General features: G+C 43.2%; 1 protein-coding gene across 1 annotated transcript in view; it reads right to left on the minus strand.

Annotated features, from left to right (window-relative positions):
- Window positions 1–26,853, minus strand: part of KCNQ5 (potassium voltage-gated channel subfamily Q member 5) — a 519,022-nt gene that overhangs the window by 124,525 nt on the left and 367,644 nt on the right. The window contains exon 2 of the mRNA XM_034766208.1: window positions 22,585–22,675. Within this exon, the coding sequence (XP_034622099.1) occupies window positions 22,585–22,675 (91 nt within the window). The remainder of the gene's footprint in view (window positions 1–22,584; window positions 22,676–26,853) is intronic.

Raw genomic sequence — 26,853 nt, forward strand, 5'->3', positions numbered from 1 at the left:
GACTTTCAATCTGCTCCCAGTTGAATACCTGATAAACATGGAAATAAATGCCAAAAATGTGCATCCATCAGTTGTATAATAGATATGCTTCTTTTATTTTTAAGTTTATTTTTTCAGATCATGACTGAGATTTTGCATCTTGATTTTGTGTTAATAGATGAATTATTTAAAGACAAATTACATACCAAACTACTATTTCTAACATATTGCTACAATTTTATTAGCATAACATTTAAATCCCAGGTAGATGCTCAGTTTCAGCTGTTATCTATATGTCTCTGAATATGTTCTCTACTGGATTTTTTATATCTCAATCTCTCTAATATTTTTGTGATAATTAACGGAAATGGCATAAGATTAGTTGGTTATGCATCATAAATCATTTATCACACAAGAAGCAGACCCCTAAGTGCCAGTGATCTTGACTCAAGTAGCACTATACTGACTCCTAACACACATACTACCTCTCTGATACTTAACACACATACTGTATTTCTTTTGTTTCTTTGACAATTTAATTTTTACTACATTGTATTTGAATCAAGTATTTAGCCTGTGAACCAAATCATGATTTCTTGCAGCAGGCCTGAGATAAGGTTCCCCAGCTGTCATGAAAATCCCTTCCTCCCTCCTCAAATCAGGGCACAGAGCATCAGACAAACCACTTCACAGCCACCATGGTTCTGGTATCCACCCTTGTCTGTGGAGGGTGCTGCTGGTACAATTGCATAGGAGTCAGATACTTCAGTGTTGAATGTCCTGTAAATGCCTACATCATTTTTAGCAAGTTCTTTGCTACATAGACTGCATAGTCTGCTAGTCGGTTTTATTGATGGTATCTAGGACTGGACCTCCTATGATGAAATTTGTAAGCTTCAGCTGAGTCCAGGAATTCCCTGTTCATGACCTGTGATCCACTCTCTGTTACAATTACAATTACAATTCTTGGATTTCTATGATAAGCAACAATGGATTTAACATGCCGGATCATAGCTGCTGCTGTGGTACCTTTCTATGTCACTACTTATAGCAAGTTGCTAAAACAGTGCATTATCATCATGTTTTTCCAGAGCAAACACATCCGTTCTGATTTTGTCCCATGCATTATCAGATATTCTTTCCAGTCTGTATTTCTGTATTTCAACTATGTCCACAGCTGCTCTCCATTCTATCAATGTCACTATTCATCTCCGGCCAGAATACAATTTCTCCAGCTCCACTTTTGACTTAATCATTCCTAGGTGCCCTTAGTGTATTCTTTACAACATTTTCCTTATCTCTGTGGGGACTACAGACCTGCCAACTCTATGAGTTTTCCCCACTGACTGGATTTCCCAACCTTCCTATGAGTCTGTGGGGAAAACCCATCAGTTTACAGGGAACTCCCCTTCTGAGCGACTGTTTTTCACCATTATTCCACTTTGTAGAGAATTGCAACCAAAAAGTGCTCCTACACTGAGAGGCATCTCCTTCTCTCTGCATGGGACCAGGCATCTAACTCTCTTCTTCACCTTTCTACACAAAGGGCTGGAGCACTCAGCCCTTTGATCTTGGAGCTCTTGTGCTTCCTGCCAGCCTGCAGGTTGGGAGGTGGGGGAGACAGTGAAGAATCTCTGGAGCTGCTCCCATCCCCTGGTCTGAGGTGGGGAAAGAAAAAGAACTTCCACAGCTGCAGACAGAGCTGAGATGTGCTGGAAGGCAGGGACAGATGTAGGGTTGGAGGTATGCAGAATGACTAATGGAGGGCAGGGCGCTGCAAAAAATGTAGGGCTGAAGGATGCAGAATTAATTGCCATGTGTGTGTTTTGGGAGGAGCTGGACCACCATCAGACACTACAGGATAGAATTTAAGTAGCTTTATGCAAATATGAAAATATATCTAAATTTATGCAAGTTTAAAATCTATTTGCTTCCCCCCCAAGATTTTGATAGATATGGGACTACTATTTTTGTACCATTCATGATTAGTCCTGAAATCACTGAAAGCTCCCTTTAATATTGGCAACATGCAGGTGGGAAGTGGTGATTTCTCCATCCATTACTTATCAGTTGTATTACTGCATATGGTGTGTCATCCTTAATTGTTTCCCTTTCCAATTCATCTCATATTCCCAGTGACACAGCACATGATAGCTTTTATTATGTTTACATTTACTTATACTGCATGAAGAAGTGATCTAGAATATATGAGAAATGCAACGTATGCTCTTCACAATGCAATGCAATGATAAGATGATGTCCATAAGACCAAGATCATATTAGAAGATTCCAAGGCCAGAAGGGATCATTGTGATATCATAATTTTCTTCTTTCCAAAGTAATCTCTGTATCCTGCTTGGGACTCCTCCAAGTCCTTTCCTTATGCAGTAAAAAATCAGTAGTTTATGTGTTTCAGCTTTGAAATTATGACCATAAAGAAAATCATGGTGTTTTGTACAGCCATATATGCAAGGCTGAGCTTTCTTTTATTATTTGTTTACACATTTTTTTTTTTTTTGCTGCAGTCAAAGCACTGAAGTCATATACTACAGGCAGACAATCAGCCCCATGTGTCTGTAGCAATACAGCTTCCAACCCTCCTTTTGACGCATTTATGGAGAGTCTGATCTCTTTTACTGTGTCCAAAAGAAACAAGGCACTGATGCCAAGGCCTGTACATGCTTCAAATCCTTTAAATTTCTTTCATGCTCTGGAATCCACGTCCATTCTGTATCTTTGTGAAGAAGTTTACTTAGGCTAATTGTTCGAGTTGCACAGATAGGCTTGCATAAATGGACACAACCCGATATGCTTGCAATCTTTTTTTCTTAATCTTTGGGTCTCAGCATGTTTGGAATTGCCTGGATCTTAGAAATATCAGACATATTCACTTTGTGGTTAATTTCTCTCCTAGCTAGGTGATTTAATTTGTTTTGAAAATGGCATTTGCCTTGTTCAGATTTAAGTTTTTATTCTACCAGTTCTCTCTGCAATCATTCCTCATGTATATTAGCAGTGCTGCCCTAGACCAGGGTTTCCCAACCTGTGGGTCAGGACCCAAAATTGGGTCACCAGAATGTTTCAAAGGGTCACGTGGCAGCTCCAGTCCCATAGGGCTGACTGGGCTCGCCTCCCTGCTTCAGGCACTGTAATCTCTGGGGCCCCAGCAGCACTCAGGTTTGTCCCAACTGTAATGATGACGGGAGTCCAAGTAGGCCAAATCTGAATGAGTGGCACTGCAACCTCATGAGCCAGGACAGAACTCCACTTACACAAATCTGGTCCAGCTGGGGGTCGGGGCCAAACATGAGCAGCACTGCAACCCTGGAGGTTGCAGTGCCTGGAGCTGAGAGCCAAGCTCTGCCAGCCCCATAGCTCAGGAGCTGCCACCGTGGGGTGAGTGCTGGGCAGGACCCCTCCTTCCCAGGGAGGCAAGACCTGACCAAAACCATCCCAGACTATTTACTCGGTTATGACAGGCCATAAACATTTACAAATGGGTCCTGAGCCCAAAATGGTTGAGAACCACTGCCCTAGACTATCATATTATCAACATTCATCTTGACTCCTGTGAGACCTTCTAGCATCTGGGAGTCGGGACATTGTCCACTGAAATACTTCCAGTGCCAAACATATTCAGAAAGGCGCACTCAAGAAAGCAGTATTTGTCAAACAGTAAATTTAAAGAGCAAGTATTGGAGCTCTCTCTATGCAAACTGCCAAAACACTGCTGATACATCTAGTTTGTTGAAGAATTTAGCTCCTGTAATCTCAAACACTTTTGTTACTTGTTGGCAAGAAGAAATGTTCCTTGGATATTTTTGTTCAACTCTTTGGGGTCAGTGAAAAGTCTGACTGCCTGTAGCGGGGTGGTCACCCGCTCCTGCCTTAAAAGGCTTAAATCAGCACTTGGAGAGGGCTGAGGATGCAAGAGGGCTGTTGCTAGGAAAAGCAGCAAGCCTCGACTGATTGGGGAACCAGCCACAGATGTGGCCACGCCCCAGTCTGGGCCCAGCTGGCCCTTGTAAGAGGGCAGTGTGGCAGGAGCATACGGAGTCTCTCTCTAGATGTGGAGAGGAATGTGCCTGGCTGCTAGGAGCTAAGCATGGTACCGAGACTGGAGCAGGGCTGGGGGAAGGCCAGAGGAGCTGGGGAGCTCTGGCATAGAAACGCCCCCAGGCTGCAGGCCTTGTTAAAGGCCAAAAACGTTACTGGGGTTGCAGAGGGCAGCCCAAGGTAGGCGGAGGCAGCAGGTCCAAACCCCCCTTGCCAGTGATGAGTGGCACTTACACTCCAGTCTGCCCCAGGGAACAGGGGCTAGGTGATGACTGGCAGTGGCCACAGACTGAGGCAAGGTGGGGATAGAGGTTGGGGGTTCCCCGGGGAGGGGAGACCCAGATCTGTGGGGGTACTGCCAGGGGGCAGCACCCCGGCCTGAAAGGGACATCAGGGGCCAGGAGAGACTCGGGCCCAGCAGCAAGCGGAAACGCTAATTCCCTGGATGACCAGCAGGAGGTGCCGCACCGGTGAGTCCCGCCCCGTGACATCATGGTGGAGAACACGGGCATAGATGGTCCGCCTCTGATACAAGGGGCAAGGGCAAGGACTGTGGACTATTGCCCAGATCCAAGACTTGAGCGAACAGAAGGTGGACCCAGAATGAGGGACTACTATTGGAAAGCCTGTGTGGCCTGTCTCGCCAAGCAGCAAGCAAGGCTGTTATAGCTGTTGTGGGGGAGGGCACATAGGTTTAATCGGGGACCAGGCACCTTGGGCAGGAGGCCGGTGCCAAGGCAGAGGAACTGTTGGGCCTGTCGGGAACCAGGGCACATGAAGAGGGAGTGTCCCTACAGGACTCGCAGGGCCCAGGCGAGCCCTGAAGGAAGGGCTACGCCAGGGACAAACAGTGGAGAGACTAGAGTGTCCCCTGTGAAGCCAACAGGGGACCCCCAACATGTTGGGTCTGTAGGGAGCCCGGGCACATAAGTAGGGAGTGCGCTCATGGGACTGACAGGGCCAGGCCTAGCCCAGAGGTGGCCAGAGGAAGGCACTGGCTGTGCTTCCTATGCCACAAGGGCGGCCAAGAAAGATGGCCTTGCCCCCAGAGAAGGAGGGGGAGGCCAGAGGATCAGGCTCGGTCTGAGACTACCCCAAAGGAGGGGGTGGGGAAGACCAGGGGCCCAGAAGAGAGAGGGTCTGGGGCAGAGAGGCCCCAGATCAAGAGTGGAACCCACGCGGGAGCGGGACGACCTATGGTGGGGACCCAGACTGCAGAAGAGGGAAGCAGGTGGCTCCTCTTGATCGAAAACCTGTGGCAGGAGAGGGACCTCCTATGGGCCCAGCTGAGAGGGAAGCTGGGGAGATAGGAACTACCTCCCCCTTCCCCCTGGTGAAGGGGAACTTGAAGTGGGGTTTGTGTAGTGGGGTGGTCACCTGCTCCTGCCTTAAAAGGCTTAAATCAGCCCTGGGAGAGGGCTGAGGATGCGAGAGGGCTGTTGCTAGGAAAAGCAGCAAACCTCGGCTGATTGTGGAACCAGCCACAGATGCGGCCATGCCCCAATCTGGGCCCAGCTGGCCCTTATAAGAGGGCAGTGGGGCAGGAGCATACAGAGTCTCTCTCTGGATGTGGAGAGGGATGGGCCTGGCTACTAGGAGCTAGGCATGGTACCGAGACTGGAGCAGGGCTGGGGGAAGGCTAGAGGAGCTGGGGAGCTCCGGCATAGAAACCCCCCAGGCTGCAGCCCTTGTTAAAGGCCAAAGAAAGGTACTGGGATTGCAGAAGGTAGCCCAAGGTAGGCAGAGGCAGCAGGTCCAAACCCCCCTTGCCGGTGATGAGTGGCACTTACACTGCAGTCTGCCCCAGGGAACGGGGGCTAGGTGATGACTGGCAGTGGCCATAGACTGAGGCTAGGTGGGGATAGAGGGTAGGGGTTCCCCGGGGAGGGGAGACCCAGATCTGTGGGGGTACTGCCAGGGAGCAGCACCCCGGCCTGAAAGGGGCACTGGCGTCCAGGAGGGACTCGGGCCCAGTGGCAAGCGGGACACTGGCCTGCAGATGGCGCTCCGGAGCTGGAAACGCTAATTCCCTGGATGACCAGCAGGAGGTGCTGCACTTGTGACATTGCCCCTTTTTTTCACTACAACAACTAAGGAATGAAGCCAGTCTATTGGGTCGTCTACTCTATGAATGATGCCATCTGCTATCATGTTTTGCAGCTATCATCTCTTTTTCAAGGCTTACGGAATACTATGAGTAGGGCCCTACCAAATTCATGGTCTATTTTGGGTCAATTTCACAGTCATAGGATTTTAAATATTGTAAATGTCATTATTTCAGCTATTTAAATCTGAAATTTCATGATGTTGTAATTGTAGGGGTTCTGACCCACAAAGGAGTTGTTGGGGGAGGGGGTCGCAAGTTCATTGGAAGGATCTTGTGGTACTGCTACCCATACTTCTGTGCTGCTGCTGCCTTCAGAGCTGGGCAGCTGGACAGCCATGGCTGCTGGCAGGGAGCCCAGCTCTGAAGGCAGAGCCACCACCAGCAGCAGTTCAGATGTAAGGATGGCATGGTATGTTATTGCCACCCTTATTCCTGTGCTGATGCTGGTGGGACTCTGCCTTCAGAACCGGGGGCCTGGCCAACAGCGATCCCTCTCCAGCTGCCCAGCTCTGAAGTCAGCACAGAAGTAAGGGTGGCAATACCATGACCCCCATAAAATAACCTTGTGACCCCCCTGCTTGCAACTCCCTTTTGGGTCAGGACCCCCCCAATTTGAGAAACACTGGTCTCTCCTGTGAAATCTGTATAGTATAGGGTAAAAGTACAGAAAAGACCAGATTTCACAGTCAGTGACATGTTTTTCATGGCCATGAATTTGGTAGGGCCCTAACTATAAGTGTCATGTAAAACGGACTTTGCATCCCCCACCCCCAAATGTATATACATCCATGTCATATGATCATATTTTTATATAGATCAGATAATTCATGTTTAGTTCAGGTTTGATACCATTATTCTGACACTCTATGGCATAACACCCTTTTAATAAGGTCAGGGTATTTTGTGTGTGATTTGTGTCCCTCAATGTGCTATATCATAACTTCTTGGTTGGCTGTTTTACCTCTGCATGTGACTAACAGTTCACGTTTTTTCTCAAGACTGGAATTTTTCTCTCACTACATGATTTTAGTCTGATCCACTGAGCTTTATAATCTCTTTGGATTGCTGTATTTCAGACACTTATGGCCTTGTCTATTTTGTATGACACATACACAGGTCATTTATGCATATTTTTATTAGCCATCCTTTTGGATTTACAGCTTATTTTTTATTGATTTCACCACATTGTGTCTGTAACTATCTGTGTGTTTTCATGGTTTGTCTGTATATCTTTGCTATGTGGCTGGGCTTATTTCTGTTTCTGCATGTTGTCCGGATGCTGGACTTTTTCTGTGCTCATATTAAACTTTCATATAACTTATGTTTTGCCTTATTTGACATGTTTTTTCCCTTTGCTATTTTATTTTTTGTAGTCTTTTCTCTCACTGGCCAGAGGTCTGGAAGCTCTGGGTCCTTGGGTCAGGAACCTCTGGGTTCTTGACCCTGGGACAGTCCTCATTGCGCGGCTGCTTCAGAGCTGCAACTGAAATTTACATTCTCATCAGTCTCACAAGAATGTCAATTTCACTCAGCAGCTGCCAGTCCTGGGGAGCAAATTTTCTTTCAGAAACACAATGCTGATGTGTGTTGGTGTTTCTGAAATGAAGGGTTTTTTTAAGAATCCCTGGTTCATGAGAAAATTTGGGTTTGTACCAAATTGGAATGAACCCAAATTTCAAAAGAAATGTCTGTATTTTGAAATTTGGGTTTGTTCTGATTTGGAACAAACCCAAAATTTCTTACAAAATAGAAATCCTGAATTTTGGCCAGCTTTACTTAAAAGGGATTTTTTTAAATTGTTAGTTTTAAAAGGTGACACCCCCTTACCCTCCAAGGCAATATTTATATCCAAGGTGGAACCCTTATATTTCTACCTCTGCCACCTAATTCTGTCCCTTTACATTACCACCTTAAATCCTCATATTATGGCCACCATCTGTCTGGACAAAGAAGGATAAGTCTTCCCTCAAAACCACTCCTTGATCAGCTGGAACATTTTCTGTTGTGTAACACGTGACAGCCCCTTCATTCTCAGGGACATAGATTCATAGATTCATAGATTCATAGATTCTAGGACTGGAAGGGACCTCGAGAGGTCATCGAGTCCAGTCCCCTGCCCGCATGGCAGGACCAAATACCATCTAGACCATCCCTGATAGATATTTATCTAACCTACTCTTAAATATCTCAAGATATTTTTCTTCAGAATGAAGAAATAGTTGCTATAAAATCCCTTCCTCTGTAAGGTGGAGGGACCTCTTCTATCGCTCTGAGAAAAAGGATCATGAGGACCTCTTGAAGTAATAGATCCTCACAAGAAAGCCCCCTGAAGGTGGTAGGTGTTGGCACTGCAGAAAACTGGATGGAGTATCTATTTGTTATTGTGTCCATTGCCCATTGTTTGGTGATCATAAAGGGACTAAATGTGTCTGAAGTGAATGAATTCATTCTGAAGGGTGGGTCTGAGATTTCTGGAAGTAAAGCACATCTCTTGACCATCCCATCAAAATTAATGTTTCTGGGACTGGGAGGGGTGGAAGGTTTGGAATGGAGCAGTGAGTTGTCTCCTTCTGGGGAAACGTTGACATTTCCTGGATGGTTCTGAAGACCTTTCGTGGTAGAAAGGCACAAATAGTGGTCTCTGTGAGGGATTAGCTGTTTGATGTGTTTCCTCCTAGGAATTGGCATGTAGCCTCCAAGGGGATGCAGGGTGGCTTGTGGGTCCTTCAGTGTATGGAGGGCCTCACCCTTCTGAACAACTGAACAATTCGGCTCCTTCAAAAACCTGTTCCTCCACCATCATTTGGACTTCCCCGAGGATCCCAGTCCCTGAACCCACAAATGCCAGTCTCATAAAGGCTGTTGTTGCCATTGATGTGGCAGATGAATCCACCACATCAAGAACTGCTTAGAGACTTGTTCTGGTCACTAGTTGCTACTGACTAGTGATGTGATATCCTCACGAGTTTTGTTGGGCAGGTTATCATAAAGGGAAGCAGTCTCTCATGTAGGCAGAAATCAAACCCTAGTCAGAAGGCCAGGTACTTGGCCCACTGGAAACTGTAGGCTCACTGAGGAGTAGATTTAATAGGTCTTGAAACTTTTATCATCATCAAGTTGGGGGGCCATGGGTGGTACTACGGACTTATAGGGGTGACCAGTGCAGGAAGTCACCTCTCTGTGCCTGTTCCATTTCTTCCTCCTCTACCTGTGGCTGTATTGGGACCAGTAGGGGTTTTGGGGTGGTCTGTACAGTCGGTGACATAGATGGGACATATTTTTGGCTGCGTAGTTGCTCCCTCTGACCTAAGTTCCCTGTAAGCTGCGTGGCTGGGCGGCCGCCGAGCAGGCAATCAGCGGCTGCGCAGTTCAGGTGTCCCTCCCCCCACTGCCGTGTGCTGCTCCTGCCCTCTGCCTTGGAGCTGCTCCCAGGAGCCTCCTGCTTGCTGTGGAGACTGAGTGGGGGGGCAATAGGGAGGGGGGCGCTGATGTCAGGGTGCCCCCCTCCCCCCTTTACCCCATTTTCACAGAGTGGGAGGAGGGGACACGACAGGGCTCAGGATGGAGGGAGCTTGCTGGCAGCTGTGGCTCTGTCTGAACCTGCTGATCTATTTAAAAGGGCAGCGTACTTAAAGTGGAGTCAACGTACTTAAAGGGGCAACACACGTTTCTGTCTCTCTCTCACACACATGGTATGTGTGTGTGTCTCTCTCTCTCTCACACCGTGTGTGTGTGTGTGTCTGACACACACACACCCACACACACAGAGTCTTTCACATTCACCTCTCAACACATACCTGTGTTGTTGTTACTTTTTGATACTTGTTTCAAAGTGTGTCATTTTAGTTTTTTTTGACTGGTCTATGCATTTCATAATTTTTATTTCTCTCTTATGCTTAGATTTAATTCTTTGAGTAGTGAGTTCTAAAATGCCTAACGTGTCCTGGCTGGAGTAATTTATCCCTATAGTAACTTTTTAAAAATATATATTATATCTCGGTTTTTTGTTTCTGCTGGTGGTGCACATCCGCACATTACCTCGATATGGTGCACATAACAACATTCATTCTGCACATGGATGAAAACATCAGAGGGAACACCGCCTCTGACTGAAGCTGCTCTAAGCAGACCCGGTGCCCCAACAGGGCCACAAAGGCATCAGTGGTAAGAGCCATGGGCCTGGGATCTGGGGTCCCAGTATCTCTCTCGTAGGGGGTATCTAGACTCTCTGTAAGATGTGGAGGGATGTGGTGAGAATCTGGATGTGCACAGATGCTGCTGGTATGGATGAAGCCGAAGATACTGCCTAGCCCGGTTCCAAAGGTGGGGCCATGGTCTTGGTGTATTAGAGACTGACGGTGTTGCATTGGTGGATAGAATCAGCGCTGACTGTAGGACTGAAGTCGACAGCAAGGAGGACCACAGTTCGGGATGGATCTGCAGATCCATCATTCCCTAGTACCTGACCACACAGAGAGGCATAAAGAGGTGCACTGGAACTGGGTTTTCTCAGAAATCTCCACAACGACAATGATGTGCTGCCCCAGTTAGATTGGGTTGGGAACCGAGGGAGTCAGCACCAAGGCCGTTGAGATAGATGGTGCTGAACTCTTTCCCCAAGTCCTGGATTTCAGTGCTGGGCACTTTGGTGCGGCACAGTTGGAATCAGCATGAGACAGAGCATCAGGGGGAATTGTCCATGCATCTTGCCCACACAGCACTCCTACTCCTTCCTGATTTGTGAAGAAAGTGTTTAGGGGTGTGATCAAGAATCGTATTCAGGACTCCAACATGTCTGATTACTTTTTACTTTGTGTGTGAATAACACCACCAAGTCCAAGTCAATACTGTGTTCGGTTTCTATCATCTATTTATTGTCAAATGGTTGATTCCAACAGTACAAATAATGTCACCTGGCTTATCTTGGACTTGGTGGCATTCCGCCAAGGGTTCCACCTTAAATATAAATATTTCCTTGGAGGGTAAGGGGGTGTCACCTTTTAAAACTAACAATTAAAAAAAATCCCTTTTAAGCAGATCCAGTGGGCACAAGTGGAATAATTTCATGGATGATGTGTGATCCCACAGGCAGTGAAATGTGACAACCTCAGTGATCCTGACATTATACAATACACAGAGATTTCTCACAGAAGAAGAATTACAGATAGATCTCACTGCCTGGGAAATGCTCTAACTGTAGCCCCAGATTTCTCTTTTGCTTTTTACAGAAATTGTTCCTGAAATTTTATGGCATTTTAGGGGCCCTTTTCATATCTACGTTGTACCCTGATCACTTATAGTAGGTGGAAATTTAGTCTGTATTGCTCATAGAACATAAGTGAGAATGCCATTTAGTCACACAGAAATCTCTAATTACACACGTACAATACAACTACATTAAATTTCCTATTTACAAAAGAAAAATGTTCTTATTCAGATGTAGATATTTTTCTTTTTCAGCCCTCTTTTTACAAATGCTATTTATGTTGAATGGAGACGTGAAAGAAAAGAAAGGACAAAGTCTACCAAAGAGAAAGGTATCATTATTGACAATGTAATGAATTCCATTTAGTAACAGACCAGTACTTTTCTTACGATTTCTTTTGTTCTTTGATATGTTTTAAAAATTTATTCTTATTATCCTTAACCTTATTGGCCATAGATTTGTTTTTTTACTGGTACCTTTAGCTCCCCTTATCAACTGAGTTTCTTTAATGATAATTTATAGTCACTGCCATCTGATGATTCCCGGGTACCCAGGACTGTAAGTCCTCTTGTTACCCCTGCCTCCAGTGAGAGGGAGTCTTGCCCGTGATGGGTGTTAGCTCTGTACCACCAGCAGCTTTTCAGCCACTTGAGCACTCACCTCTGGGTTATGCCAGCCTTGTCTTTGCCTTGCAGATTAAAAAGAGGTGCACCCCAACAGTCCCCAAGTCCCTTTGAAGCATTCCTTGTGATATTCAGCCCCTGACACTGGCTACTCACCGAAATCTCAGATCCTCTGCTCCCAAAGGAACAAGGTACCCCAGTTTACCAGTTTTACCTTAAATTCCTGCTCTTGTAAAACGCACAGCACTTATGAGCATTTATAACAACACAAAAGGTTTACTTAAGAAAAAACAGAGGTTCCAACTAGATACAAGCAAGAGTGATGGAAACAAATGGTTACAATACAAAATAAAATCATAAAATGTAACTAGGGCCTACACTTATTGATAAAAGCAGAGGGTCCTGTGGCACCTTTGAGATTAACAGAAGTATTGGGAGCATAAGCTTTCATGGGTAAGAACCTCACTTCTTCAGATGCAAGACTTGCATCTGAAGAAGTGAGGTTATGCTCCCAATACTTCTGTTAGTCTCAAAGGTGCCACAGGATCCTCTGTTGCTTTTTACAGATTCAGACTAACACGGCTACCCCTCTGATACTTGACACTTATTGATAGTTACCAATAAAGTAGGTTCCCCCCTTCCACCCCAAAGTTCAGCCTGTTGTAGAGCTGGCTAGCTTCACAGGAGCCTGGTTCTCCAATTATTCATGAAACACTCCCACCCAGCAAGATATCTTCTGAGTGAAATGGATGCAGAATGTCTTTCTCCACCCTGTGATAAACTGAATCAGTCTTTTGTCATTATTCACAGACAGAGCGATCCCCTGTCCTTTGTAATTTTCCTTTTTACCTCCAAGTGGTTTCAATTGTTTGCAGTTGTCTTTGATGGTTTTCTATTGAGTCTTCTGGGATGGGACCAGGGTAGACAATTGAACCTTGCACTATATCACCAGCTAATCAGGGAGGGGCAACAGCTCCCTCCCACTTGAATGGGCCATCACTGAGACATATGATTTCCTGGTGACCAATTTCTACTCCAAGACCATAAGGCACAGTTTTCAACATAGTTACATTATTTCTTAAATATTACCTGTACACATCTTGCAATGATTATGAGTAGGACTCTGTGTCTGTCACAGAGGTCGCAGAAGTCACAGATTCTGTGACTTTCCATGACCTCTGTGACTTGTACAGTGGCCAAGGTGATGATCCCAGGGCTGCCCAAGCTGCTCAGGTGGCCCTGGGGACTGCTCGAGCAGTGGCCAATGCAGTTGACCCTCGGGACTGCCTGAGCAGTGGTCCCGGGGCAGCTGGAGCAGCCGTTGTTCGGTTGCCCCCAGTAGCTGGTGCCACTGGCCTCAGGGTGCAGCCCCCACCCTAAGCTGCAGGCTCCCTGGGGTGCGGCCACCCCCGACCAGCGGGCCCCCCAGGGCACCCCTGCCAACAGCGTTCCCGCCACCTCCTCCCAGCAGTACTGCCCTCCCCCTACAATTTAGTTAGTGGTATTTATGGTATAAGTCATGGACAGGTCATGCACCGTGAATTTTTGTTTATTGCCCGTGTCCATGACTTTTACTAAAAATACCCATGACTAAATCATAGCCTTAATTATGAGTATTGATAAGTTACAAGCTTTCAGTAAAGACCTCACATGCTACACTTTATGGAAAATATCATGAAAGCAGTGTATTAAATGTGGTGAGTTTGTCAGGTCTGAGACAGCAGTTGCTTGTAAAGAACAATGAGACCCCTTTGCCAACTGGCATCAATGATGTCGCACCATCAACCTCCCTTTTTTTCTATTTTCTATATATGGATTTATTTTATTATTATTATTAATTAATTGATTGATGATTTTGCATCCCTTGTTAACCACGTTGATAGTTTTTTCCCCAAAGCAGCCTTTTTATCATGACTGAGGAACTGTGGCTTGTGAGGCATCTATTAGAGAACTCCAAATTTTCATTTACACTTCTCTGTTAAATTTTTTTCTCCTACTCTACATTGCTTCTAATTTTTAGTTTGGAGAAATTGGCCCTTTTAAGTCTATATTAATAATGGGGCCTGTATTCTATTTGCATACAATGGCCGTAATGAAATCAGGATTAAAGCTTGTCGAAAATTTTCGGATGGAACATTTTTTTGCACTGGAAAATGCTAATTTGCTGAAATCTAAACATTTCATAAGTGTGTTGATTTCCTCAATATTTTTGATAAAAAGTTATCAAAACGCTTCTTTTCAATAATGTTGATGTGTTTTATTTTGGCTGGCATATTATAAAGTTAAATGAAGTGCTCTGACCTTATCAAAACAAAATATTTTGATAAGGTCCTTTTGATATTTCTAAAACATTTTTTCAGAAAAGTTGTTTTGTGGGCAATTTTGAATCTTCAACTTTTCACTCTAATTTGGGACAAAAGCAAATATTGGAATCTGTGTTCTGCAGGAAATTGTGAATTTCAACCCGTTTATGTCATCCTTGTTTGTATACAGATGACTAATTTTTTTGTATACAGATGACTAATTTTTAGTCCAGGGATCAATTTCATCTTTATCTGACAGAAGCAGGTTTAATATTTAATTACCCTATGTTCTGTACAATACCTTCCCTGTTAGAAAGTCCAAGGACATTTTACTAGTCGCAACATGTGATCTCAAATGTATGTTCCGCAGGATGAAGACTTCCATGATAATTCATGGATACAGACTTTTTGCGGATACAGACTAACACGGTTGCTACTCTGAAACATGATAATTCATGTTTTCTTTCTGCACATTATAGATACTAACACAGCCACTCGTCCTGATTTCTAGGCAGATTTGGTGGCTTGTAACAAACCCCATCTTGTACTTTATCAGTTAGCACATTGATCTATAAGCATTTAAGATCCATTGCTTCTGAGCTGGCAATAAATCTAAAACAGGTAATGGTATCTTTCGTATGTAATACCATCCTTCTCCCCTTTTACCCACTCTTCCATCTTACTTAATCAATGCTCATCCTTTTTGTATTTTCCCATGACAGACAAACAACCTCTACTAGCATCTAATAGCATAAGCCACAATATCAGAAGCATTTACTTGGCTTTCCTTTAGGACTGACATAAAGTGACCTTGGTCTGAGAAGAAGGTGGCCTCAAACACAACCTGTATCTGCCAGCTTCCCTTTCATCTCTTGTGGAGCTATTTCTGCCTGGAGAATTTGTGTATAGGACACAGAATCATTTTCTTAGGCCCTGATCTTACAAACACATAAGCACATGTGTATCCCCACTAAAATTAGTGGAACTACTCACATTTGCAAAGCTATACACATACTAAGTCTTTGAAGGACTGTGGTCTTGATTTGGAACTCTAATTCTAACATTGTATGATGTATAAATACACCTCATTTGTGATAAATGCAAAATACAGACACCACATGAAACAGATTCAAATTAATTTCTTATACAGATCCACCTGGAAAATCCAGATGGATATCACTGTAAGGTAAGGTATGACAAACAATGCAAAAGACAGGCCTGAGCTAGCATTTCTTGTACTGTAACTGTAAACTAAATTTATAGGAATTTTAAATGTGGAAGGAGGCTTGTGATGTGCTATATATAAAAATCTACCAAATATCCAACTAAACAGAGTTAGTAAAAACAAACTTGGAAAAATTACTTACATTCCTCTTTAACAGATGTACTATTTCTGGGCATCATTTCAGCCTTGCTAAATCAGAAGACTTTTTTACCTCACTAATAAGCATTATCAGGCTCTCTGCTGAGGGGAAGTTACGTAAAGTAATTTCAGGTTAGTGCAAGAGCCCAAACACAAGACTCCTGGCTCTCTTGCCCATCTTTATCTTTGCCCTGTGAAATGCTGCTTGTCTTTGTGAACATGCAAGAATGGGGAATTTTTTTTAGCCTTATGCTTAACATTTGATCTTCATTTAAAACTTCCTGTACACAAGTCAGACTGCAAGCACTTCTAGACAGGGACTGTAGATGTCGTCTTTAGGCTTAGCCCTAAATATGGGGCAGCCCATCATTGTGCCACCCCAGAAGGAACACTGAGTATGGATTATGACTCCAGCTAACAATTCCTCTCCTCCTCAGCTCTTACTTTAGTGGAGTAAATACCTACTCTTCAGAACTACAGTAAATGAACTTCTCCATTTGTGCCTATCCCACTCCAGTGACAGGAGTGTAATGGGGGTTGCGCCCTGGCTCTCTGCTGTGAAGGACTGTGGATCTCAAGCCAGGTCCCCAAGCAGTCCTCAAAGAGAAGCTACCAGCTCGCTGGCAGCAGCAGAGAGTTTGAGCTGTTTTACCCTAGCTCACCAGAGGCACCACCCACTATTGGAGGAGATATCCAGCCTCTTTGATTGGCTCAAACTTACTATTAAGCCAGAAGGAGGCATCGGAACTTGTATGAGCAACTAGTTAATATCCTGGGCTGGTTACTACATTGGACCCTGACTTTCCACCCAACTCCTGAGCCCTGTCTTGTCCCAGACCTCTGTCTTGTGTCTAGTTCCTGCCCATCTGCCTTGCTTCAGATCCCTGCTTCTGTACCCACACCTGTGGCTACTGACTCTGGCTCAGACCAGACTCTGTCTCTGGCTTTGAACCCTAGCTCTGGTTCCTGGTTTCCAACTCCTGCTCTGACAATCACTGCCCTGACCACTAGGTTTGACTGCCTACATCACAATCCACAACATCTGCCTCCTTTTGCCCACTGGCTCTCAGGGGGAGGGCTGTGAAAGGGCAGAAGCTACATTCTACAGGGGACTAACAGCTGTGATCTATGTAGCAGTACTGTGCCCATTCAGAGAGGCAGAATGAGGCCCTGGCATGGCCACATTAGGGCTAGAGATGATTTTGCCTTATATAACAACAACAAAAGAATCAAGCAATATGTACATATAGAATGAAAACACTAATACAAGATGATTTATTTTATCATGCATAGGAAATGTAATGGGAGTTAAGAGTTTAATATTCAGATTAAATATCACATTATGGTTTAATAATGGTTTTGTGTTGGCGTATTAGTTATATACTACAGGTCACAGAAAGAAGATAAGTACAAGTAATGAATTCTATACTATAGCAAATGATATTTCATCCAGAGGTGCACTCAGTGCAGTGGTCCTGTATATATTTTTGGGCGTAGATACAGATTTACAATTTTTGCAACATTATTTTCCACTAAAACTTCTAAAAAAATATTTTTGTTGCTCTGATTGCTCAGTCCCTTTCGTTGACATGAATGGGGCTACTTTTGTAGGAAGGTGCTAATGAAAGTGACTAAGTAGAGCTGAGTGCAAATTGGAATATCCATTGCATGAGAAATTTTGATATTTCAACATTTGTTTTTGTCCAGAACTGGGATAAGAGTTGAAATATTGAAATTTTTGGCAGAATGAAACGTTACAAAATTTCAATGTATAAGTTATTAAACATTTCATTATGACATCTTCAATCAAAACGTTTTTTAGATTAATAGATTCATAGATTCTAGGATTGGAATGGACCTCGAGAGGTCATCGAGTCCAGTCCCCTGCCCGCATGGCAGGACAAAATAATGTCTAGACCATCCATTTTGATATTCTGGAATAGAAATATTTCATTTTGGTTTGCTGAACTAACCCAAAACATTTAGTTTCAGGTAAGTTAAACATTAAATTGCATTTCCTGATAATGCACATTGCCTCATAGGTAGTAGTAGTTCAGGTGCCTGATGTCCCTGTTGTCCCCTAGGGGTTGGCCTCCCCAGCTACTACATCTCCCAGGATGTCCCCACAGCTTTGTGACTCCCATGATGCACCACGCTGCTCAATTAGAGGGGGGACTGCATTGTATCATGGGAGATGTAGTCCAGCTTTAGAGTGGAAACTTCATTTTCTGCTGAAAAGTCATTCACACAGAAAATCGACCACTGGCTCTACAAATACCGGTGACAAAATCTTGCTGTGTGTTGTAAGATTTCTTAAAATATATAGAGTTTGGTCATGAGAGAGAACAATTCCCTGTGCCAGATTTATCTTCTTGGCTAGCTTCCCCAAAAGATTTGACTTTTGCCTTCCCATGCTCAGTTTTACTTCTTCAACTTTTACTATTTGATACAGTGCCAGTAGTTGTTGTGCTTGTAGGAGACTAGTAATACACCAAGGATTATTTTTCTGCTGTGTTGGTTGGATTCTTAAATTGCTTGTGGCTTTTTTGATGTTGGAGGAGAATTTATTCTACTGTCTGTGTGGAATACATCAGTAGTCAGATCCAAGTGCCATAAACTGTGCAGAGAAGAGATTAAAGGATAATTGTGATAAGTAGGTATAAGGAGATGTCTGATGCTTTCTTTCCCTTTGTTTAGGCTTATTATTTCCAGAAAGTTAAGTAAATAGAGCTGTTTGGGGAGACTTGTTTATTTTAGATTTTCAATTCTCTTGAAAAGTTTTTGAAGCTTGATGTGAGTGGAGATGTTTTAAATCTTCAGCCCCCCCAACCCAGCTGCTGCTTTCAGGAGTCCCAAATTAAGAGAGAGTGTGTGTGTGTGTATAAATGTATATAGCAATGCTCCTCTTGCTATTTTTTGTCTGTGACAGATGTCGACTTGCTCCTACCCCTGCCTAGCAGATAGTCATACCATCCCAGCCATGTAGGAGGAGTGGGAAAGAAGACAAGCCCCTCAGCATCTCTGGCCCTTGTAGTGAGGAGGTGGAGACTAGGGACTTGTCTACACTACCAAGTTTTGTTGACAAAACTTATGTCGACACCCAAAAGTTGACAAAACAAAAATTGCTAAAGGGTGTTCACACTTGCTTCCTCTTTCGACAGATCATATCATGTCATCGACAGGGTGAGCAATGCACTGTGGGTATGTATCGCTGCGCATCTTGGGATTCTCTCAGAGTTCTCCCACAGCCCCCTCAGCTGCCGAGAGTATTATCATGAGCAGCTCTGTGAGCTCTCTATGCTGAGGAATGGCAAAGCAGCACAGCAGTTTGTCCCCCTCCCTCTGAAGCAGCAGTCTGCCTCCTGCTGTGTTCCTAGTGCAGGGCAGAACAGGAGAATTCCAGTGATTTGCTCTTTGTTTGTTCCCCAAAAGGAGCAGCACACAGATACTTCCTGGAGCTTTGAAAGGGGAGGGGCGCATGCCTGCAGGGCAGCAGAGATCACAGCACTGAGCAGAGCAATCAGGGCAGGGATTGTGGGATACTGGCGGAAGCCAGTTCTGTGGACAAAACAATCAGCAGTGTCTACACTGGCTCTTTGTCGACAATAAAGGGAGGGGAAAAGACACAAGTCTCTTGAAGGGGTGGAAGTTTTTTGTTACCAAACCTGGGCGTTTTTCGCGACAAAAGTCCCATTGTAGTGTGTACACTCTTGCTGTTTTGTCGCCAAAAGGCAGTTTTTGGCGACAAAACTTGCCAGTGTAGACAAGCCCTAGATTACCTACATTTACCTCTTCTCTTTCACCTTGCTAATAGCAGCTAAAATAAAGTTTAAAAAAAAAGATGCCAGAGCAAGGCAAAATAAGGCAAATAACATAGATATGAGTGTGAGGAACATTATTGGTTTTGTTTTATGGTAGCAAATTAGGATGGCTCTTCAGTACCATCTGGAATAAGTCCATGAAGCAGTTTTTCATGGAATTCCAGCAGGCAGCTTCACAGAGTGTTGTGGTTATTAGAAAAGAAATATGTGATGCTGTATCTCTTCAGTATGAAATAAACAGTTCTTTGATATTTAATATAACTGTCTGTGGTAAATTGTGTAAGCAGAACATTTGCAAAAACTGTGTGAATCATTACATGTAAAGGGGTTGTGAGAATTGGTGGCACTAAACACTGCAATCAGTGCATTTACGTAGTCAAAATGATTGCTGAAACATTAGTGTTGAGTTGTATTATTTTTATGTCATTGCAATTTTTTATGTCATTGCAAACTTTAACTAACGAGTCAGCAAATGAAGGAAAGAACATGTGGTCCAGCAAACAGGAATGAACCAGTTTAAGTTTCAGTTTGCTCCTGGACCTTATACATTCTCCATTAGAGAGCCACAGCAGGAACTGTAAAAATTTCTTATCACAGGACCTATTCTTGCTACGAACACATAGGGATATTCTATAGAAATGTTGGCTTGGACTACTACAACTAGTATTAATGCCTCACAGATTATCCATCCACTTCTATTAAGATCATCACTCTAATATACAGCTGTCATAATTTCTACATTCTGAATTGTTCAGGATCATACGAGAGACAGAGAAACTCTAAAATCCAAACAATAGAAGGGGTTGCAGGGTTGGACAGTTACACACAGTAGTCCAAATCAGTGAAGCTGTGATGATTTACACCAGTGAGGATCTGGCCTATATGCTTAAAGCTTATGTACAGATCTCAGTGGACCTAAACAGATCGCTGAGAGTAAATGGACCCCACAAGGGTGTTTTACAGTGACATTTCAGGATGAACTCATTGCAAACAGAGACTGACTTAAGCAGGGATCGGCAACCTTTGGCCCACGGCCCGCGAGGGTAAGCACCCTGGAGGGCCGGGCCAGTTTGTTTACCTGCCGTGTCCGCAAGTTCGGCCGATTACAGCTCCCACTGGCCGTGGTTCACCGTTCCAGGCCAATGGGGGCTGCGGGAAGCGGCGCGGGCCAAGGGAGGTGCTGGCCGCCGCTTCCCGCCGCCCCCATTGGCCTGGAGCAGTGAACCGCAGCCAGTGGGAGCTGCGATCGGCCGAACCTGCGGACGCGGCAGGAAAACAAACTGGCCTGGCCTGCCAGGGTGCTTACCCTGGCGGGCCACGGGCCAAAGGTTGCTGATCCCTGGTTTTTAAGAGTAGTTGAATAGTTACATTAACAAAATCAATTATAGGATGCCCAAACAAACTCATTACAAAGGTGTTGCTCAAATCAGTAAATAAGGGAACAGGATCTGAATGCTATCTGAAATCACTAAGGTAACTGCACTGGAAATTACCATGCATCAATTAGCCTGCCCAGTCCTTAACTACTTAGGAATTGTTATGATGAGAATCAGTAATTAGCACATACAGTCATTGCCATCAAAAAGTCGACATTCGTCAACAGTCGCTATGCAGTGAAGCCTACCTAACATGCTGCAGTGTGTGTTCTTGGAATACAAAATATCCATGGTAACTCTGTGATGTCTGGTGACTTTTTAAATTAACACCATTGTACCCCCATTGGCTATCATTGGCTCAGCACGAAGGGTTTAGAGGCCAGAAGGGAACATTGTGATACTCTAGTTTGACCTCCTGTATAACACAGGCCATATAATTTTCTCAGAATGATGCTTGTTTAAGATAGGATATTTTTCTAAAAGATATGCTCTATCTTGATTTAAAAATTGCCAGTTATGTAGAATCCTCCACTACCCTTGGTAAGTTGTTCCAATAGTTAATTACCCTCACCGTGAAAAATGTGTACCTTATTTCCAGTCCGAATTTGTCTAGCATCCGCTTCCAGCCACTGAATCTTGTTATATGTTTAACTTCTAGTTTGAAGAGCATTTTATGGATTATATGCTCCCCTGTAGCTTCTTACAGACTGTGATCAAGTCATCCCCTTAACCCTCTCCTTGTTAAACAAAATAGATTTTGCTCTGTGAGTCTGTTTTCTAATCCTTTCATCATTCCTGTGGCTCTTCTCTGAACACTCTCCAGTTTTATCAATATTCTTCGTGAACTGTGGACACCAGAACTGAACCCAACATTCCAGAAGCGGTCACACTAGTGCCAAATACAGAGATAAAATAACCTCTCTACAGAGTCACCTCTTTATGCATCTATTACACATATTCAATCTTTTGGCCACAGCATTGCACTGGTTGCTCCTGTTCAGCTGATTATCCACCATCACCCCCAAATCTTTTTCAATATCAGTGCTTTCCAGGATAGAGTCTCCCATCTTGTAAGTATGGCCTATATTCTTTGTCCCTAGATGTATAAGTTTACATTTGGACATATTAAAACATTATTTGCTTGCACCAGTTTACCAAACATAATAATATTAAGCAGTTTTCTAGATTAGATTCACTACACTTAAATCACAAGGAAAAGGAAACAAGAGGAAAATACAATAGAAAAGCACTTAATGAGAAAGTCATGAAGCTACCCTACTCTACAGAAAAATTGCCATTAAAAAGTCAGTATTTACCAACAGTTAACACATTGGTTAACACACTGGTATCTAAAATACCAAAATTATTTCCTGTTTTAAGTATAAAGATTGTAGTAGCTCAGCATCTCTTGTCACAAACTGACTTTAAGTGACAACAGCAGTATCAAAGGTCTTTCATGCTTTATCAACCAACCTGCAGAAGAACTATTAGTAGTGAAGTATGGCAATTCTCAAGAGGAGAAAAAAGATACAATCATGTGTTCATTAACATTTCCTTATGTAGAATAAGTCCCAAAGGAAATGGTGATCCTGTCAATTTTTTGTTTATGATGGGCCTATTTTGATTCTTTTACCTTGTTGATGAATTTTGTTTTTAAAGCATAAATTACCTTACTCTGTCTAAAGTGAGATGGAGTTTAACATACTTAATGTGGCTGTGAAATTGTCCTGTATTCATAAGTTTCACTTACCAGAATGAAGAGGCAACGAGAGGCAAGTTTTGCGTGCTCAGGAATGGTAGAAAACACTGACAAAATCAAGCAACCAAATACAAGAAGAAAACTGAAAAAGAAAAGAATATTAAAGAATTAAGAACACTGAATAAATATGTCCATCGATTCTACATTTCACAAATAGGCGCATTTAAGAAAATGGCACTATATTATCTTAAGTAACAAAGGAATTTTAGTAGAATTATATATAGTATTTACAAGTTTCTAAACAGCAATACAATAAAGGGTAATAGAATTAAAGGAAATAACACAAGAATCTTTCTCAGTGAGATGACTGTATATGCATGAGCTATCTCTTGGTGCTCCAATCTGGGAAATGTATCCATTCTAAACTAGTGTCTAATGCTGGGTGATATTTTTTATTTTTGGACAACATGTTTTTTTTAATGGGAACCCCCCCCCCAGAGATTTGGGTTGATCAAAATATTTTAAAAATGTGGGTTAAATTTGCTAAATTGTTTCAGGACCACCCAGAGGATTCAGGGGGCCTGGGGCAAAGCAATTTCGGGGGCCCCTTTCATAAAAAAAAAGTTGCAATACTATAGAATACTATACTGTCGCGGGGGCCCCTGCAGGACCGGGGGCCTGGGGCAAATTGCCCCCACTCTGGGCGGCCCTGAATTGTTTTGGTCAAAAAAAAAACAATTCTGAAAAAGTCAGACAACATTTTTGAACCTGATTATTTCCACTTTGATTCTAAATGACTTTTTGTTTCAAATTTTACTTCCATTTTATTTTTATTTTTTGGTAAGGTAAAAAACCACCCCCAAACGAAACCAAACATTTTGTTTGTTTAACCAAAACATTTTTTTCCAGTTCAGCCACTGTATCAAAAAAAAAAAAAAAAAAAAAATCATTTATTCACACAGCTCTACTAATCTTAGGGGTTTCGAAGAACAACCATCAATTAGGCTTTTCCATAATCTGAAAGATCCCTTAATGTTTGCCACAAGACTTCTCCATTGCCACCTAAGGTAGGTCAAAGAGAGCAAAGTCACAGACTCTGTGTCTCACTGCCATGTATGGCAATTGGGCACATCCCCTGATGCTATGACTGTAAGGTGTCATTTTAAAAATTATCACATTTTGAAAAGAGAAAATAAAACCTGATGCAAAATCCTCACTAAGTATTTTTCCACTCAAAGAAAGGAAAGATCTATCTTGGCCACAAGCTGACTATTCAAGTCAGAGCTGAGTATTCACAGACCAAGATTCAAAGAAGAAAACTATTACATTTAATAGTATAACAAAATGATGGCAAAATTGCAGGGGAAATTTGGATTGCCATTTCCAAGACATGGATTTCTAGTGGACAAATCAGGCAGGCCCTGCTTACTGTACATTATGAAATTTTGAACAGCAGTATATTCTGAGATTTTTTTTATTGCAGATGATACAGGAAAAAGTTAGAGTATATGTTTAATTGAGTTATATGTCATATCAAATTAATGTATAAGAAGCTAATGATGTAGTATGTCTGAGCCAGTATGATCTTAATAATATAGAAAACTCTCTACAAAATGTATCCAAAGTATAACAACAAGATGACTTTTTTATAAACTGGTTGATTCACAAAAATAATTTGCTATATTTTTCTTTGCAATTGATATTTTTAAGCAAAATGCTGTATTAATATTTCTAATATGAAATTTTGTATTGCATTTTAAGTAGATATTGAATAAGAGTCAAATTCTGAAGTCCTTACTATGTTAATACTCAGACCCTATTCCATAAGAATTTCCATGGAGTTTTGCCTGAATACAGTCTGATTATTAACAGAGTAAGAACGTCAGGATTTGGCTCTGTAGAAGCAGAATAAATAACATAACTAGGATTCATGGAGAGACAAGGTGGGTGCGGTAATATCTTTCATTGGACCAACTTCTCTGAGTGAGAGAGACGAGCTTTCTGTCCCCCTCACCAATAGAAGTTGGTCCAATACAAGATATTACCTCACCCACCTTATCTCTCTAATATCCTGGGATGGACACAGCTACAACTACATTGCATATGACAGATGGGGTTGTATTGGATGTTCTGGAGATGTAATAACCCAGAAGAATAAAGTTCAAGTAGTTTGTGTAGCCCCACAGTAGAATTTATAGGGTCAGATTCTCCCTCCAAGAAGGGGAATCAGGAATAACATCATTGAAATCTACCAGACATCTGTCTGTATAGATGTTTATATGGCATTGGCTATCATCTCTGTAATGTCTGCTCATCAGTTGAATTACACTCACTGCATAAACCTAATGTGAGTGAGTGGAGAATCAAGTCCCCTGCCTCTGCTTCAAAATTTGCCTAACTGTATATCTATGAATATACCCTGGCTATTGCTTTCTACATTCCTATATTGGTTTTACTTCCCTTCCCCTTGTTGGAAATGCACTTCTCCTTCACTTTATCTGTTACTGCTGCCCTCAGCCTCACCTTCCTGTTTTCAATTTTCCACCTTCATTTTCCTCTTGTGGTCTACCTCTCCATTTCTATGTACTTCTCCTTTGCTCCTTCTCTAGGGGCCTGGTCTTTGCTACTGACGCAGTTGCTGCTGGAGCAACTTTCCCCTTTTACTCTGATGGCAGTTACTAGATATTTGGCAGGCAACAGGCTAAACTGTAGTTCTGAATTAGGAGTATTTTTCCGCTACGCTTAGCACTGTAGTCCCCATGTTAGTCTCAGGGCCGGCTCCAGGAACCAGCCCAGCAAGCAGGTGCTTGGGGCGGCCAACAGAGAGGGACAGCACGTCCGGCTCTTTGGCGGCAATTTTTTTTTTTTCCCTGCTTGGGGTCGCAAAAAGCCTGGAGCCGGCCCTGGTTAGTCTATATTCACCTATACTGAACACCTCATTTTCTGATCTTTGGTTGCAAATTGATAATTGTGACCATTTGTTGTATTAAATGTTTTCCTTTAAAGCAACAAACCTCAAGTACAGATGCAATTCCTGAACATGGTCCAAATAAAATACTGTAAAGACCTTTAGGGCATTACTTTCTTAAATGACCAGTTTCCATTTTGGGTATTGTATGATTTTAAGCCTATCCGTGAAAACAAATAAGGGAATCTAGATGAGTTACGAGATTGACAGGACTAGAAACACAAGCCCTCTATTTATACCCAGAACTAGTTCAGTACTGGTAAAAAACATCAGTTCTGCAGATTGACCGATGTACCAGGGCCAGCTGCCTCCAAAGCACCCCTTCATGACCAGGGATGGCTCTGCTGCACCCTGCCTCAGTTTCCCCTCAGACTCCTCAATAATTCACAAAAAGCTTTCACAGGTCCAACAAAAACAGCCCTTCTTGGGGTCTGGTTTATTAAAATAAAGTTCCAAATAATTCACGCTGTCCTGAAAGTCCCAAAATAATTCAAGCTGCCACTCCTAGGCCTCTCCTACTTAGAGTCTGGCTCCGAGACATCAGCAGGCAAAACCTCCCCTCTGCTGCTCCCCTGTTGTTTCAGGGTCCCATAAAGAGCCCTGTCCCCCTACTTGCGGGCTTCTTACTATGTGTTTTGTATTTATAGCTTTCTCTGGCTTCCAGGCCCAAAGTTTTCCCCTGATCAAGGGTCTCCTGAAGAAGCCTTCTGCTCATTGCAGCTCTCTCAGCCTCTGCCCCAGCTTCCTCCCTGTATCTCCAGGTCCCTTCTGGCTCTTTATAGAGACCAAAAGCTCTCTATCAGGCCCCCTGGAGAGGCTGTTAGTGAGGCACAGGTGGCCTGGACCAGTTCCCTCTTAAAGGTCCCAGTCCAGCCTGCGATATCCAGCTTACGTGTTTTGTTATACCAATGAGAGTGCATGGAGGGTGCAAGGCAGGGACAAATCAATTACTCAAGATGCAAGGAAGATGTAATGATCATATGTAGTTAAGGAAATTCCAGGTATTTTCCTTAAAACATACGGTACATGAAAGGGTCAGCATTGGCCCGAGGGACCTGTGCCAGGAATGATGAGGAAGTTTATTCTCTGTGATCCTTACTTTGCTACTAAGCGTGCTAATTAGGCAGGTATTTTTTGTTATGCAAACACCTGTTCTCTAAGGACTTGTTTACATGGTGCAGCAGTGTGCTCTGTAGGGATGTGATTTCTAAAGCACACTAATGTGCTCTGCACTAATTGGTCCACGTTAACCCTGCTGGAGCACACTAAAAGTTCTCTAATGCACTTTATCATAGTGCTGTTTGAAACAGTGCTTGAAGCACACCAATCAATGCACAACATGTTAGTGCACT

This window comes from Trachemys scripta, chromosome 3 (assembly GCF_013100865.1).
Source record: "Trachemys scripta elegans isolate TJP31775 chromosome 3, CAS_Tse_1.0, whole genome shotgun sequence".
Taxonomy (NCBI): Eukaryota; Metazoa; Chordata; order Testudines; family Emydidae; genus Trachemys; species Trachemys scripta.